We start from the raw sequence: 18013 nt of genomic DNA on the forward strand, positions 1-18013 counted from the left end.
CACAAGCAAAACGACAAAGCCTGTTTTCTGTTTTGTTGTAAATTTCTCTTTAATCGGCTCACGTCAGAAACAGCAGGCGAAAACAAATCATCTAACCGAAGCTGGAACTATGCAGCTCCTCATTTTTATTGCAGATGGGGGAATGAAGTCCCTGTATTGTTGACCTCAAAATTGTTGTAAGGTCAGAAAAAAATGTTTGCAGCTGCGTGTGGTGAGAGCTGAACTACTTGTTTGGTTATCAGAAGTTTGAAGCGTATTCTGAGCATTTAAGAGTCACATGAAAATATGACTTTTCTCAACAGAAAACAGGAGGGAATGTGATGTTCCCCATGCAGAACAACAAGGACAGAACAGAAGATTCTTCTTTTTTTTTTTTCTTCAAACATTTGGAAAAATCTCATCCTCTCTTGAGGATGAGCATCAAGCCTAGGCGGGTTCATAAAGACGTCCAATAAACACGGACTCATGCTGAGAGGACAAGTCTTTATGTGGCTTTTGTTGAATCTGCTTCTGATTACTGTGATGGATGTTATAAATGGCACTTTTATGACCTCCTCTGCACCAGTCAGAGCCTAAATCTCTGGATAATAAGAGGGTGGTGTGGCGCAAAAGATGTTTGTGCCTTTTCCTCAGAATAGTTCCTTTGCTTTGTTTCTTTCTGTTTCTGGATTATTTCCCATTATGTGGTTCAACACAAGCACCTAAATCACACTTTTACTGCACTGTGTGGTTCTAGTTTATATTTTCACAGAAATTTAGCTCAGTGTGAGACATAATTGAAAGCAACATTTTTATGGATTTGGGAAAATTATGTGAAGCTGTTAGAAATACCACATTCTAATAAAAATATCTAATCCATTAGCTTTCTTCTGCAGTATGTCTGGCTTTAACACGTCTTTACTGCTTCTGTATGTCGTTTTATACAAATGTTTAACAGTAGTGAAAAACACAAGAGATGACAGATAACATTCAGACTCTAAAGTTAAATGCATTATATGTAAAACATACATCTAATACACATAGATCTATGTCTGTACTAGACATACATCTAATATAGACGTACTCTATATGTCAGTTTGTTCTCTTCTCCAAAGAGTTCATGGTCAAATCTTTGGAAATTAACTATTATTTTAACGTATTAAATGTAATTTTTGAACATGTAAAAAGTTTTCAGATTGTCTTTTTTCCCCATTTTGGTGGTTTCATATTTGATTCTGTAGTTCTTTTGTTTCTTTTGTCACAATAAAACAGATCCGTGCAAAAATGAAGCCTAATGACCTTTGAACCACAAGTTGTCCTTTGACATCAACCATTACATTAGTTATTGAAGAATAGGGCTTTGAAGAATAAAAATAGACAATTAAAGCAGAAATTAGTTGTTATTTTTTAATCCTGTAGACCTATAAAAATACATATATGACTCATAATGAGGATACTGTTCCCTCCGCAAATAACAGTAACGATTTGCAAGTTCGTCTGAAGATGATAGCAGTAAAGTATGACAGTTTATTTATTCAGAATGAAAGAAAAAAATCATTGCAGGAAATAAGCATTTTAAAAATATATAGTGTAGCATATATTATCTGTATTTCACTTTGAGTTAATAAAAATTGATCTGAAATTTTAATTTACAATCTATCACTTCCTTGTTTCTCTGGGTACAGTTAAAACCAGAGGTCCACCAATAAATAAATAAATAAATAAATAAATAAATAAAAGTAATAGTAGCAGTAGTATATATTTAAAATATATATATTTAAAATGTTTTATCAGGATCCTAGTGATTCCCTCCTGGCAAATGTGTTTTTAAATCTCCTGAATGCTATTTTTATCTGTGTTTGGAAAGATTAAGTTTGCTGACTTGATGGTGTGTAAGGCAGAACATTTATGTGCAACCAGCTTTTACTTTAGCAAAGAGTAAATGTGCTGCATGAGGAAAATGACAGCAGGCTCTTAAAGCGATTTAATAATCAGTGTATGTAAGCGACATCAAAGCTCATCTGGTGTCCCTTTCAGACAATCCGATCAATAAAGGCCAAAGTCTCTAAAGTCTATTCCGGTAAACAGGTCGGGTACAATTTGTTCAAGTGCGCTGCAAATACGCACGCAGGTTTAATGGAAACATTTACTTTGAGGAGTGTTAATTACACAATCCACAGCTTCAGGGAGAGCTTTATGTCGTGGGGTTTTTTACTCCCATTCACCACAGATCCACTTAGGCATGTTTGGTACTGTAAGTTATGGAAAAGGGATGAAAAATAAATATTGGTTTTCTTTTCACTGGCAGATTTTCTACAGATTAAAGATCCTCCTAAAACATATTTCTCCCATGGGAGACACATAATTATATCTGATCTAATATTAAATGAACATTGTTGCCACATTAATAATGCAAAATGTGGGCTGAGAGGAAGGAGAGCTCTAGAAAGAAGCAGACGGCATGTGAAGTGTGCGAAAAAAAAAACTATTAAAGTTATGAATAATGAACCATGAAAGTGGATGAGTAAAACTAATGGAAAACACTAAATGAAGGCATTTTAAAAAAAACTTTTTAGGATAAATCTTTTTATGCTATCACTAAGAAAAGATTAAGAACAATTAATAAACTGACTATTTTTGCAGCAAATATTTGCAGATTAAGGAAAGTCAATCATGAAGGTGACAATATTTTAAAAAATGCCTTTCATACTATATGTGTAACAAAAGTCTAGGATAACATTTAAAACAGGTAAGTTGGTTTTGTATTTGCTAAAGTTTTAAAGTGTTTATGGTATAAACCTAAAGTGCTGATAAACAAATCAGGCTTTTGGAAATGAAACCACTTCACTTACTTAGATAAAACCAGCTGCACAAAACATTGCAAGTACATCATCACTGCGATATTATGTGTGCAATATCGCAGCAATATCGATATTATGTGTGCAAGCTTCACGTTAGCGGCGTTATTTCTGGCTAACATATTCCAAGCGTTATCAACTTGTGCTTTACGTGGTTGGACACAACAGCAGCAAATGCTCACAATGGTCACAGATGACATGGCTCAAAATGTGAAAGGTGAGTTTAGGAAACTGAGATGAGAATGAGAGGAAAGAAGGATATAACGTTGATATTCTCATGGCATAATAAATGATATTCTGCAGCCGCAGTGTACACACCTGAGGCTAGCAAGGCAATAAGTTGCAAAACAGGTGGAGTTTTAAAATTAAATCAAGCATGGAGTGTAATCACCTGGTTATAATCCATGTTGGTAAATTCACAGTGAACAAACAGATTCATTAACCAAATATCAGAGTGTTGGGCTGGTGATGGGTGTAATGGGAGATGGCAGAACTGACCGGAGAGCCCAGGCTGTGACCCAGTTCATGCGCAAAGGTGAGCTGGACCTGTCGCGGAGGCAGGAACTGTCCGTAGTTCTGAATGGTGATCAGTCCTGTGTTCAGGGTGGCCATGCCGCCGTTACGGAGCGCCGTGTACTTGGAGCATATCCCTCCCCAGTTACCTAATATGAAGAAAAGGAGAAGCAGAGACATAACGTGTGTTTATATTGAGGGTCTCTAGTAGATTTAATTTAAAACACTGGTCCAGATTTACTTCTAGGTTGAAGGAATACAGAATACAATAATGACTGGGGAACCCCCCCCCAGCTCTATTTAATGGTTAAAATTAAAGATACAATTATGAGCTACAGTACATCTTGGGTTTTTCAGGTTTTGAGGAGACCTATATGCAGAGTCATGCATACACAGATAGTGCAAACTCTAAGGCAAACTAAAATTCAGTAAAGACAAATCAAAGAATCACTTTAGGGTGCAAAGTTGTTGGATAAGTGCTTATTTTTGTGCTACTGGAAATACCCTAAGCCAACAATCCTTGTGCTAAAATCCTTCCAGGCCCCGAGCTTCAGGCTACAACTGAGTACATTAAAACATGCAGACCCAGTTTGCCGCCACCCATCTTCCTTCTATTTGAGTTATGCAATGGGTTCAAAAGCCTTCCCTACAACTACAAGCAGCTGGATAAATTCACATGGAACGATGGATGGCATGTGACATTATTGTCAAAAGACCAGCTATAAGATTCACAGCAGCAGACGCTCTGAGTCATTTAATTTCAGCTCACTGTCAGGTTGGACGTTTCTAAGATCCACAAAATACATCAAATTGTGGGATTTTATTCCTGTGGGTTGATGGAAATCCAAAGAAATGTGTCTTTTGTAATGACATTAAGTTTGTTTTTATTTTAGCCCCTGTGTGTGCTTCAGGTCGGAGGTCACGTGAGCTTAACATCAGATCTCTTATATAATGTGGTTTACAGTCAATATGATGGCGAGGAGTGTGTTTAGGTATTTAAAGGAAACTGAGTTCACCAGGTGTTACTGTGTGGGAACCAGTTGCAGGTATATGGATTATTTTATTTTACCGGGCACATTGGAAAGAAGAACGACCTTCAGGAACAGACAGAAATGATTAGAGGTTAAAAAAACAATCACCTTTTCCCTTTATCGCATGTCATAGAAATAAGATTACCGTTTATGATGTGGAAGAGGTCAACAACAAGAATGCCTCTTGGCATCAAGTCGTGCTCAAACAGTTGAGCTTTGGGAGCTTAACAGAACAAGACAGTGCTTCATTACTTTCCCATCAAGAGCCAAGCATCCGTCGGAGACTCCTTTGGTCACATTTAGCGAGAAATCGGTGTGTGTTTCACTTAAATCCCACTTTTGACCCTGAAACACCCCCCAGATGGAGCATTCAAGGAACTGGGATTCTTAGAAAGAGACTTCTGGATGCAGATACTCTGGGTTTTGGCTGCTCTAGCAGAGAGCTGCTGCAACGTATTTTCATCCGCTTCTCTGTCTTTGTCACAGAAAAGAGCCAAAATCTCAGCTCCCTAATATTAGCTCTGATGGTAAACAGTCAGTCAGCTGCTTCACTTGCACTTATCAGTTGAGAACATGCATTGTGAGACTTTAGCATAAAACAGTTTGCACTCAAATGGTTTAATATGTGCAAACAATGGCAGCGCTTCCTCAGGCACATGTGGAGGAAGTTGGAATCCATAAACAAAACGGTTGACAATAAAACAGACAAAGCAAAATGTCTTACTGATAACATATTTTGAAAACCTCAGCTCTGCTCTGGAAGTCACACTGTAAATAACGCAACTGCATCCGGTGGCTTCCCATCACAGCCCTCCTTTGTTTCTGCAGTCCACTGACCTTTTCACGGCAAAATAATTAAAAAGGATTTAAACTACCCTCTCGTTAAGCTAATTTGACCTTTCCAGTGTTTTAAACAAAATACCTAATCCGTCTGGAATGCATCACAGGTCTTGCTCAACTTGAAACTTTCTCTTTGTGTGTTTGATCTCGGCAATGTTGCAATAACTGAACCACAAACAAATCATGGTTTCATTTCGTAATAAGCCACAAAAGGTAGGTTAGTTCAGGCCAGACTCGCTGCCAGTGCTGAAGTAGAAGGCAACCGGACCTTTTCTCGTGTTTCTTGAAACATTTGACCTCTCATCTGAAAGGCTTCTGTAGTTCTGAACGCTGTTGGGAAAAGCAAACTAATAAAGCCAGAACAATCCTGTTGAGGACAAGTGAATCACTGGCCTTGCCCTCTGTTCAGTCCAATATTCAGCTCACTGATGATCCACACATGTCCCTAATGATGCCAGGAGAGAGGCTTTGGTGAGATGTCCCAAGATGCCTGAGGAAATTAAATTAGGCTTAACTGTTTATGTTAGACAGAGGAAACCTGACACTAACTACTCTACGTTTGGGCACTAAAAGATGCTAAAAGATGACGTTAATTAAGACATTTTTCAAATTGCAACTATGTAGCATGTCGGATTGCTAAAACTAATTGAAAGTTGGAAACGTATGCATCGGAAACTCGCTAAGCGAGAGGTTCCCAAACTGTGGGGCGTGCCCCCAGGGGGGTGGGGGGGCGCCGTGCCATTGCAGGTGGGGGGCAGGGGGGTCTGGATGACAAAAAAAAGAAAGAAACATGAACGCTGTATGCGCTGGGTTTTTACCTTAGAATGGCCAACTCTCTGTTATTCCTATGTCAATTTGATACAGTAGGGCAGGGGTCCCCAAACTACGGCCCGCGGGCCGGATCCGGCCCGCCACGTCATTTGGTCCGGCCCCCTGAACAATGCCGGATCCGGCCCGCCTGCTCATACCAGAGAGCATTCAGTGTTTTTTTTCATATATTGTATTTTCCGGTTTATATGTGGATTTTTCTTCAACCACCAGGGGGCTTTTGAGCAAATGTGAAACTTACTTTCCCTCAATGGAATATATACTCGTCAGTCACCGTTTCACTCACGGTTTTTTCCATTTGCATTCTGGGTAAAAATCTATCCAAAAGCGCGAATGTGTCGTCGTCTCCCCCCCCTCGACAGTTTCGAATACAGAACAACCCCCCCCCCCCCCCCCCCCCCCGTCGACAAGAATTTCTTTGTTTTTTTTTACTGCAAAAACTAAGACCGGCCCCCGACCACAGAAAGGAACAGCTATGTGGCCCTCGCAGGAAAAAGTTTGGGGACCCCTGCAGTAGGGTCTTCCGTACTTCCCATATCTTTGTCCTCTGTCACTTTTATCAACAGTTAAAACTGTTTAATACGTTGTTAACATGTCGTAACCTGTTTTTCCGAGCCGCCTTTAAACGGAACATGAGCGCTACGACGCTCGCGCTGGGTTTACACCTGTGAAGGAGACCTGCTGCTGCTGGGCGGAGCTACAGGTGTGTTAGAATCACGGCAGCAAACCAGCAAAACGCAAAGAACTTTTCACAGTTTTTCCCCAAAACTAACCGACTGAGTTTAGTAAAGCTGTTGGATGCAGGTGATGTTAGCTAAAAGATGACTAGCTAATATCAATACAGAACCTTAAGCTTAACAAGTAGCCTGTAGGCTACCGATGTTGGTGTCTATGTCCAGCTACGTACATTTATTTTGCCCCCCAAAAAAGTTAGAGACAGGGAGTCTCTAAGAATCCTCCCCCCCCCCCCAACACAACACACACACACACACACACACACACACACACACACACACACAACACACATGTCGTTCAACCAGACAACTATTTGTAATCATAGGGCGAGAAAATGTTTGGAAACCGCTGGGGGTGCCCAGGAGAAAAAGTTTGGGAACCACTGCGCTAAGGAACGGAGGACTGTTGTTGCCGCTTGTGCTGGATTGGACAAGGTGTATTGAAAACAAACACTTCAACAGCTATTTCCAGAGACGCCTGCCATTCTCTACGGGCCGTAAACAAATTTACGCGAATCCACCGCATAGTTTTTACGTCACATCTTGCTTCCTGTACATTATGGAGTTCTTCAAGTCGTTAAAATGCACATGACGAGGAAAAACTTCTGCTGTGCAGTACATGTGTGAACAGGAAACTGAAGACAAAGCTTCCAACTCACTCTGTAAACACTCACAAATAGTTTCAAGGTCAAACGTGCATGTTGATCTGTGCTGGTCCCAAATTACAAAGAGTGGCATATTACTGTGCAGCCAGAGAAGATGGTTGAACTCGAAAGCTGTTTCTTAACTTGGAACGATGTTTGTGTGAATAAATTGTGTGGGTTGTTTTTTTTTTATGAATTCCTTTCACACATGAACTGTATGTAGCGTTAATGCTGTTCGGTGTTTCGGGTTGAAGTGCGTGAACTCGCTTCTGTTTATTACACCTGTCACACTATTTCCTATCTGAATTTAGTTCAAATGCCATTAAACTAAATTAAACTAAGGCGTCTGAAATTTCCTTACAATGATTTTTCTGATATTCATCAGACGTCAAAAAACGGGATGCCTGCGTCTCTTCTCAAATTTGCTACAGGATGGGTGAAACCGCAGCTCAAAAAAAGACAGCTAGCACTCAATAATAATATGACTTAATGTTTCATTATACTATTAAATTATTTCTCCTAAGCATCCTCAATATATGTAAATATTAACAATACTGATGGCTGGAACTATTGTGATAACTTGACCAATACATTGGAGCACTCAGGCATTGGAATTGAATTACCATTTGGTTTGTTGATACATAAGTCAATAAGTGAATAAATAAATAAAATAAGACAGGAACATAAGGGATCTCTGTAAATTTAACCCATTCGATCCCAACACACATCCACTCTTCAGAGATGCAGCGCTACAGAAGGAGTGAAAGGAAAAAGTGTCCAGAAAATATATATTTTTCTCTAAACGCTAGATAGCGTGACATTACGGCAGAAGCTGAAACACTCAGAAAGTTACTTCATAATATCATGATGTCATTTTCATCTATGCAGGTAGATGAAGACATGATTCAGCCTCTGTACTGAATCATGAATTCAGAAAGAATGTAATTTTTTCTTATATTTATCTGACATGCATGTTGCAGTGTCATCTCAGTCAAACTGCATTTCTGTTCTACTGGTTTGGACAGATTTTTTTTCCAATTCAACCTTGTCTTCCTCTCTTGTAAAAACAATGCATTTGTACATGCTTCCCAACAATTATTTTTAAACAGCTGTCTTAAAGATGTCTTCAGTGAGAGCGAAGTGCAACCAAAGTGAAATTCCTCGTTTGTGTGCAAAACCTGATTCTGATATCTGTCCAAGTGTGCTTTGAGTTTTCTGTTTATGCATTTTTATTTTTTTTTTCTATCTTAGCAGTGCACCGAGATCTCCAGGTAAAACATATTCAAAGGAAAGCTTCTGGGGACTTTGGGGGTCTTTGGGTTTATGGTCCTGTGGTTTGACCTTTCTTTACTGCAGACCTCTAACGAACCAGAGTGAGTAAAGAAACAGACTGTGGGTGTATTGGTTTCCGAAGGTCAGACATAATCCACTCATGTGAGGCTGAAAAGTCACAACACTTCAAGTAACACGTTCACTGTGTGTGTAGGTGCGTGCCCACCATGTGAGACGTCTCCATGGCAACCGCACTGAGGAATGCAGCCATCAATCCTCAGTAAGAGGCCTACAAGCTCCATATGACGATCATGTGTGCGTGCGTGTGTGTGTGTGTGTGTGTGTGTGTGTGTGTGTGTGTGTGTGTGTGCGTGCGTGTGTGTAACAGAGGTTTGCTGAACCCTGGTCACATGTCCCTGTGGTGGTCTGCTGCTTCCACGCCCCCCAGTTTGACCAATAGAGAGCTGCATGTGAAATAAAGACAGTGAAAGACAAGGAGGAAGGACCTCCAACCAAAACAACTTCCTCCTGGACAGGAATAATACCACACACGCACGCACAAACACACGCACACACACACACACACACACACACACACACACGCACAAACACATGCAGAGAGCCCCCTCTGCAGAGCTGGCTGATCTTACTGGGATTGCCTCATACTTGTTTTTGTTCACTTTACGTGTTTGGGTTCCTGAACTCTTTGAGCTCTTGCAGGTACATTTGGGGAACTGGGAGTTCATTTGACAATGATGTCAACGCTACTCTGGAAAACTGTTTGTCTTATATTAGCTGACCTTTACTGACTCTGGTCTTAACTCTAAGTAAACAAAATCTAACGTTAACAAATAATAAGAACTTTCTGATGGAAGCAGAAACGGCTAAATGGTTTTCATGCAAATCGCAGCAGGAGTGCTAGTTGTTGGCTCACGTTGTGTTTGCTGGTTTTTGAGTGAAAATCTCTCCAGCAGCAGGATTAAAATGCGACGTGTGTTTTGCCACAGAGAAACAAATATGGCCTTGTTAACTTCACATTGAAACTTTTCCAAATTAATTAAAAGATTTGTTTCACACATAAGTGCAATGATGATTTCTGCTTCAAGTAAGTGACTGACCGACTGAAAAACGATGAATGTTAGAAGAAAAACCCACAACAATTTCCTGAGATGAGCCTGTAAGTCAGAGATAATGATGTGATTTTAGAGATCTGCACAGACTCACACTGAGATTCCCACAGAGAAGCACAACAGAAAGATATGATTCACTTTATTAAGCTTAAAATTCAGAGTGTTATTTTTGTCTCACATTTCTGTGTGCTCTGGCTCGAGGTCTTGACACAGTTTTTTATGTTATCAAAACACCATGTGTTTTTGATAAAAGTGATATATATTCCATCCATCCTTTTTTTCTGTGGCTGCTCAAGAGCTGAACACCTGCTGAAAAAGCTAAAGGATTTTGTCAGTAAATAAAGCACCGTTAACAACATTGCCTAAACAAACTTGTTAATGAACTTTCACAAGTGGATGTCGGTTTTGTCCTCACATCAACTAAATAAAGTGCGCGCTTCAACACAAAGCTTATTTTTATGTGCATAAAAGCCCAGAACATCGTGTTCGGGAACTAATGTCGTGCAAGTGTGTCTGTGGTTTGATGTGTCTCTTCTCAAACCCACAATAATTCAACTTCTTATAATTAAATTATAAAATGCTTTTATGCCGAGTCGCTGGTCTGGACTGAGAGCGGTTTAGGTGTTGTCTTTTTAATTTTAACCCAATATAATGTTATGTCATGAGGGAGGACCCTGTGTTATTGTCTGGGACATCATGTTTTAAAATATTGTGTATTTGAACTATGAATAGTTTCGCGAAAATGCATAAAATATGGCCACAAGTTAATGTATTATTAATCCATTTAGACAGTTGATCAGGAAACATCCTTCTTGAAATAGTTTAATCAATCTGAGATGAAAACAACCCTAATAGTAACTATAGTATAAAAGTAACAATTAACCATTGTTTATAACTAAAAGAGCAGAGGAAGTGTCCTATTGCATTAATTTTATCATACTGTAGGGGTTGAAACATGAGGCCAAAGTCATGCTAAAGAGCCAGCTCATGTGAATGACTTTGCTTGTTATCCAAGCAGTCTGTTGTGTTAAATCTCTCTTGAGAAAAGTACATTTTTATATGCGCCTACACAGCAGAGTGGCAGACTTGCCTCGTGCTTTTTTTTTTTTTTCTCTCTCCACATCATATAACCAAAACACGAATGTTATTTTTAGTGTTTCAGACAGTTCCTGACTCTTTGTGCTACTTTTGCAGCTTACCGGTCTTGCCCTCCCAGGCGAGCCCCAGCACTCCGCTATAGTCTCGGTTAGTGAGCATGTAGGCCAGGCAGAAGTTTCCCCAGTTTTTCTCGGAGAAAAGACTCAACAATTTCTCCGGTCCGATAAACAGAGGATGCAGAGGATCTGTCTTATTCTCTGTCATCATCACCTGGAGAGACAAAGACAGTAAATTCATTGTACAGGGAAGGACAAGAAGTACCAATCACTGAAAGCACTTCTGAGAGAATGTCCCTCAAAATGTACTTTTGTGTTGTAATTCAATTTAAATGCGCATCATAAATAACTTTGACATGTTAGAATTAGAAATGTATGTGACAGTAAATCATGTTACAGTAGTTCTTTGGAGTTCAAACTCTACAAAATTACAGAAAACTCTCCAACTTACTCTGAGGGATTTGACTTTAAAGTTGATCAGCTTGATTCCATCAAAGTCAACCTTGTTGTAGATGTTGTTCACGGCCCGCATATAAGAGGCAACCTGCAGAAAACAAGTCAACAGTAAGTTACCCTCTGGATTTTAGATCCAAAACTGAATAATGTTCCAAGAACCTCTTTGATACTAATTAGATATTGACTGATATCAAAACGACCTTAAATATGTTCCAATTGTAAGTGGGAAAACTTTACTCACATGCTAATAGCAATAAGCTAACTGCTACTAGCCAAACTCACTAATAATAGATTATAGTACTTCATGCACTTAAACACATGAAGTATTTAGGGAATTGTATTATTATCCAATTATCTATTGAATGGTAATATGTGCCCTGAAACAGTTTATCAACTCCCTGATCTACAGCGACTCCAAGAGCCAATTTTACTTTTTTTGATTTATGTGTATGTTGTGCAGATAGTTTCTTGTTCAGAAGTATCAATTTGCATATATTTTTTTTGCATTTCATATTTTCCCACTTTTAACAACTGCTTAAATTTTCTCTCTTTTTTTTTAATGGCAAAAATCTTTACATTACAGTCCCAGATGTTTACACAGATTGACAGAAGCAGCAGGATGGATCGTTCCAAGAGCAAAGATGGAGGACATGAGGCTTTTGATGCTTCCTAAAAGATATTTTGCTTATCTAACAGACCTCTTCATTAGTTATTTAAAGACAGCATAATCACTCTAGGGTCATAAAACAGACCTCTTTATGTAATTCCTAAAGAAAGGTTATCAGCTGAGCATGTTCAGTCTGGCTGGTGCACGTCGTCCACTAGATGCACATGCAAACATGTAATAAGCAAAGGTTTGTCTCTTTGCAAGAAGGATATGTGAGAATAGGAGAGTCTGCTTGGAAATTTCCACCACTTTATAGATCGGCACTTGCAACCAGGTCAGTAGAGACTGAAAATGGCAGCTTGTTTATTTATACTCCATCATGGTTACCTAACACTCTTCAGTCCTGCCCAACAGGAGTCTGGCTCTGAACCAACAACAACAACAACAACAAAAGTAAAGTGGAAAGAATGCGAAGACGACATGATGAGCTGATGAAAGCGTCAGGAGGAAGCCCTCAGTCTGACCACAGAAAACAGCCGACACCTGACTCACTCACTGACCGCTTTCACTGCAACGCACTGTATCTAAAATGACGTATTTGATAAACTGTTCGGGTTTCAAGAGAACGACCCTGATTCAGATTAAAATTTAGATAGCAATAAATGTCTGCTTCATTCAACATTCACTTTACCATTGGTGTGGTGTAGATTTTCCTCAAAACATATAACTTTAATGTTACTATTGTAACCTTTGTCTAATAAAAGTTTAGCTTCATTATGGAAATACCAAATTTTGGCAATACATTTTTTATATATGTATATATATATATTTTTTAAATATTTAAAGTTAGGTTGCGCTGACCACGCAACCCAACTCCATACATCATACAACCATACATCTTTGAAAAGCAGAAGCGGAGCCTTCTGCACACCCAACAAGAATGCAGCAAATGATTTCTGGATTGTAAGTCAAGAACAAAATACTTGTTTTTTCCAGAAGCCATAAATGATCTGGAGTGTGCTTGGGTTGCTGGGTGAGGGGCAGCCCCTGCTGATTTGTGACGTTATACTACGGAGGTTTAGCAAAAATCAACTTATTGCCAAAAAAACGGCTGTTTTACTTCCTCGGGCTGTTTGTAGAAGCAGAAGAGTCCTAAATGGAAGTGCAAAAATGTGCAAAATGTGATTTTTTTTCCTTTTTATAAATAATTAAACCATCCAGTTTCATTTTGTGAGCTCTATTTAACTCTACAAGAACATGGGAAGTCTTTTCAAGTTGAGTCCTGGTGCGCTTTTGACCACATGTTGAACCGCTGTATATCTAAAACTGGAACATTTAATTACATACAAAATGTGATATTAAGAAATTTGACCTGAGCCACAACAGCTTCAACGGACTTGAACTTCTTGTAGTAGAAGTGGTCGGCGTGGAGGTGGAGCAGGCAGCTGGTCTTCGAGTCGTCAACCTTTCTCCTGGAACGGCTCACTGGTGCCTCGTGTGGGATAAAAAGGAACAACATAAAGAACCACAACCATTTGTTTGGGTCTAGATTTAGACATTGTAAGACGATGCAGCTTTGGTTTCCGCTCAGATTCAAGTAATAGAAATACTTTTTCTGCAGCAAAACCCCAGACTACTCTTCAGATCAAAAGAAATCAAAACCTTTGCCTGTTCTAAGATAAATACTGACAGTGTCAGTATGTGCACCTCTTGGAGTGTAATCAAGTAAAAAAAACAACAAAAAAACATCTGCTCAGGGCATTTCATAACCAAACAGGGGAAATGATCTTCCTCAGCAGGCATGTAGTTAAAAATGGATCCACAGCAAAGTCTCAACATCCACTTTTCACAATAGACGTCGAGGTCCCCCTCCTCTGTTGGTCAAAGGTTAATGATTAGGAGTGAACCCAAGGGGAATATTTGCCCAATGCGTGTGGCAGATGTTTTTGGAGTTGTTTTTAACGTCTTGCAACATCGTCAAGGTTGTCTGCAAGGAGCCAGGTTTCTGTTTTGTATCTCACACGCTATTGTGACTCTGCCACAACATCCTGCTGCAGCTACTACCCACATTTTGTTCCCGGTGACTCAACGAGGGTAATAAATGTGACCGAATGAATGGATGTGTGCATAAATCGTGGGTGCAAATGATGAATCTGACACACAAGTGAATTTCCTCCATTATTCATCAATGAGTTGACAGTTTTTTTTTGTTTGTTTGTGTATTAATAGCTTTGAAGAAGGAACACACAGAGAGATCCACTTTGTACCTGGTTGAGGTTTCCAGCGAGGGCGTTAAGATGATCTGCATTACAGAATCCACCAGAGCGGGACATCGCATGTGGAAGAACTGGACGAAACAAAGCGCAGATGTTTAAAGTTGCACACAAAATTGCACGCATTTGGAAATATTTCCTCTCCTCATTCTTCTCACAAATATGCCAGAACAGTAAAGTAAACAGCCTGGAAGGAGACCCTGAACATATTCTTTGAGTTAGCGTTCACAAAACCATGACGAAAACATGAGCAGAGATCCAACAAGGCATTAGTGCAGCGAAAACTGTTCATTTTGTGGAGAAAAAACATAAAGAAATAAAACTATGAATAAGAGCATAGACACACAATATGATCTTGTCTTTCACAGCTACAGGCTTATTTGTATTAAAATATGCTGTAAATATTTTTTTCAATTTCTGTCAGCCTTTCGGCATCTTTACTTTCAGTTTAGGATTATGTAAACATTATTTATCTTCAAGTTTATATCAGATCATTTATATACAACATTCATTGCTGAAAAACAAGTTTATGTGCAGAGGATTAAAATATTTAAAGGAACCAATTAAGCTAACAGTCATGTTTAGTAACCAGAGAGAACCCAAAAATGCACTGGGAGAAAATGCAAAGTCTGAGCAGAAAGACCTTGGGCCGGGATTAAAACCCAGGATCTGAATGTTTTTTCTAAAACTAACCAAAAAAAAAAAAAAATACATGATATAAACTGGTCAATGAAGCTGCCAAGAGATCAAAAACAAAAGCTGAAGCAGCTGCAGGAAATACTGGTTGTGTTTTACTTATTAAAAGCTGCTTGTGTTCTCCATATGTCTGGAACAGGAAGCAGGATTTTAAAACAGAAGCCTTTTCTTCCAAAGAGTGTGTCCAAGCCTGGATAAAATATCCAAAATCCTTGTGGAAGGATGAATCGTCGTCTGATGAAACACCAGAAAGTGTGGCAGTGACAGCATCAGAGTCTGGGGTTACCGTTTCTTTACATAAATTTGAAGTTCTTGTCATCCCAGATCAGGAAAGTTCTAAAGACAAGTTCACTTTGACAGGAAAAGTTACATTTAGTGCAAAGAAAGCTGAAGATATAAGAAGATTTGATTCTAAGCATCACAGTGAGTTAAAACCAAAGCATTGGAATGCCGGAGCCAAGCTAGAACTACATTCAACACAAACTCTGTGGGGTCACAGTTCTTTTGGTCAGTGACCAAAAGAACGAAATTTCAAGCTTACTGTGCCAGAAAGAAGATAGGAGTCACATGAGGTAAAGCTCTGGAAAAACATAAATAAATAAACTTTGCTTGCATTTGGTTTTTACAGGCACGTGCAGCTAGCGGGTGACCTTCAAAAATGCTTCACTGGAGCGATTCCCCTTTTCATTCAGACTCAAAATCACTCGACATTCCACAGAAGCAACTGAGAGTTTTATTGGGAAAAATTCATATTTTATACCTTCCAAGACTTTCCCTCTTGGCTTAACAAAAGCAGAAGAATGGATGGTATTTTATCTACAACCAGCTTCTTCTTTTCTACAGTCTGTGTCTGCATGAAAAGTAAACTGAAGGTAGCGAGTAGCCTCAGCACAGTCCAAAACGTCCACAGAGCCGTTGCCAAGAAAGATTTCTTTTCACTCTGAGTGGTTGTAAATCTTAGGTCCTCAAGCAGACAGTTATCTATTTTTCCTGCTACCTAATGCCCCATTTAGATTCCCTCTCTCACCCTTATAAAGGCAAAGCTAAATAAAAAGATATGCAGAATTATAAGCAACGTCCATGTTTGATTGACGGTGAAGCTGGAGTTTCACTGAACTTTTTAAATTTCTCATAAACATGTCAGCCTTTAAGATGCCTGGCTGTGAACAAACCGTAGACGTTACTGGCTTTGTTCGCCATGACCCCAGCAGCCAATAAAACACTGAGCCAGCATCCGAGATCATCAGCATCCTTTTGGTTTCGTTTTTCTTTGACCAAAGAGGTCACAAAGTATCTTGTTTAATAAATCGACATACTGTTTTGATGTCAGCTCCGGGGCAAGCTGCTACAGGGGAGGGAAGTGGCTAAAAGTCTCTTAGTCTGAGATGCTGCTGTCCAAATCTGTGCAACAACTAGTTAAGATGGAGACACTGAATTTGAAGCAAATGAGTGAATTCAAAAATGTCATTTTTGTAATATTGATTATATGGATATAAAAATTATTTTCATTAGCTTACTTCTCAATCCAACAGATTACCTTTGAGATTTAGCTTGATAGATAACTAGCCAATAAATCCACTTTACATGTTAAAACAGAGGATGCATAAAGTGCGACGAGCACTTAAAAACGCCGAAGGTGAACGTACAGAACTGACACAATCAGGGCAACTGGGTAAAGGTGATACCCTTTGAGAGGAGACACCTTGATCCCCACACTCTCAGACGGTCAAAAAGTGAACTCCAGCATTATGAAATCCGCACGGCAGACTGAAGCGGCGGCTCTGACAGATCCCGCTGTGGAGACGCACTACTGCAACACTCTAGAGACTTGTTTCATTTAAAACTGATGCAACCGCGATAAGACTGGAGTCTGAAGAGACATGTCCCGAAGAAAGATTTCACAAAAGTGCAAGAAGTCAAATGATTTTGTAACAGAGTTTATCGGGGTTATGTTCAACGTCTGAGAGGAATCTGCACGTGCAGCAACTTAGAGGAAATTAATAATTTAAGTGTAACATTGTTGAACGCATTCAAGCTAGAATAAATCAGACTTGAAGAAGCTTTAAGGTTTAATGCAAAGAGTTTGTAGAGTCAGTTCAGTCTTCCCGGCCCGATATATTGAGCATAAAACGAGGCAACACATGACTGAATCACGCCATCCTCCTGAAATCCCTCAGCCAACCACAAACCTCACCGTAAGGTCTATGTATGGCCTGAGTGGGGGAGGGGGCTGGATGTGGAGGCCCTAAGCGCTGGGTGTCGACACAGAATTGCTTCCAGATCTTTCTACATGTCCACTTTCATACTCTCTTTTTGTCAGCATGTCCTCCCCCCTTTTCCATGCATCAGGAATTCGATCTTTCTGTCTTGCGAAGCCAAACATTTTCAAATAAATCAGATATGTGATCTCTGAAAAGCAAGGAAGCTTGTCCAAACCTGGCCGGGCCGACTGCAGACGCTAATCTGAGATTAATTAAGGAGTCCGCTTGTTTCTTTGAAATATAAAAGAAAAAAGGATTTCTCCCGCATGAGGAATTAGCCACATTTGAGCCTCCGGAGTCGTGTTTGCAGCAGCTGCTGGAAACGGTTCCTGCTGAGCAGCGTGGTGCAGAAAGCTGATACCAAAACCTCAAGTCTCAAGACAACTTTGGCCGTGACATCTGAAGAATGCCTCACCAAAGCATTCAGCAAAAAACAGGAATTAACACTCTTATGCAATATTTAAGGGTTATTCAATGCTGATAAAAAAAAAAAGCAAAAAAACTTTTCCTTGTTGGAGAAAGAGGTTTATTTAATAAGTCTGGATAACCGTTTAAATGACCCATCATTTGATCCACATATACTTCATTACTACCAACATAAGCACCCTGATTTTTAGGAAAACAAGTTTCTGTCTAAGACACTGTTTTCTGTCTGAAATTAATATTATTTTTTTTCTGATAAACACAAATTCACCATGATGGTTAAAAAATTAAATTAGCAAATTTTATAGATGTTG

At 39.4% G+C, this 18013-nt stretch overlaps 1 protein-coding gene across 1 annotated transcript in view; it reads right to left on the reverse strand.

Annotated features, from left to right (window-relative positions):
- Positions 1–18013, reverse strand: part of LOC106928916 (disintegrin and metalloproteinase domain-containing protein 10) — a 35567-nt gene that overhangs the window by 6672 nt on the left and 10882 nt on the right. Inside the window, exons 5-9 of the mRNA XM_015005544.2 lie at positions 14314–14393; positions 13419–13538; positions 11435–11527; positions 11029–11197; positions 3336–3499 (exon numbers count right to left, since the gene is read on the reverse strand). Of these exons, the coding sequence (XP_014861030.2) occupies positions 3336–3499; positions 11029–11197; positions 11435–11527; positions 13419–13538; positions 14314–14393 (626 nt within the window). The remainder of the gene's footprint in view (positions 1–3335; positions 3500–11028; positions 11198–11434; positions 11528–13418; positions 13539–14313; positions 14394–18013) is intronic.

Source organism: Poecilia mexicana, unplaced genomic scaffold, assembly GCF_051168715.1.
Source record: "Poecilia mexicana isolate PSO_F unplaced genomic scaffold, ASM5116871v1 scaffold_4, whole genome shotgun sequence".
Classification (NCBI taxonomy): domain Eukaryota; kingdom Metazoa; phylum Chordata; class Actinopteri; order Cyprinodontiformes; family Poeciliidae; genus Poecilia; species Poecilia mexicana.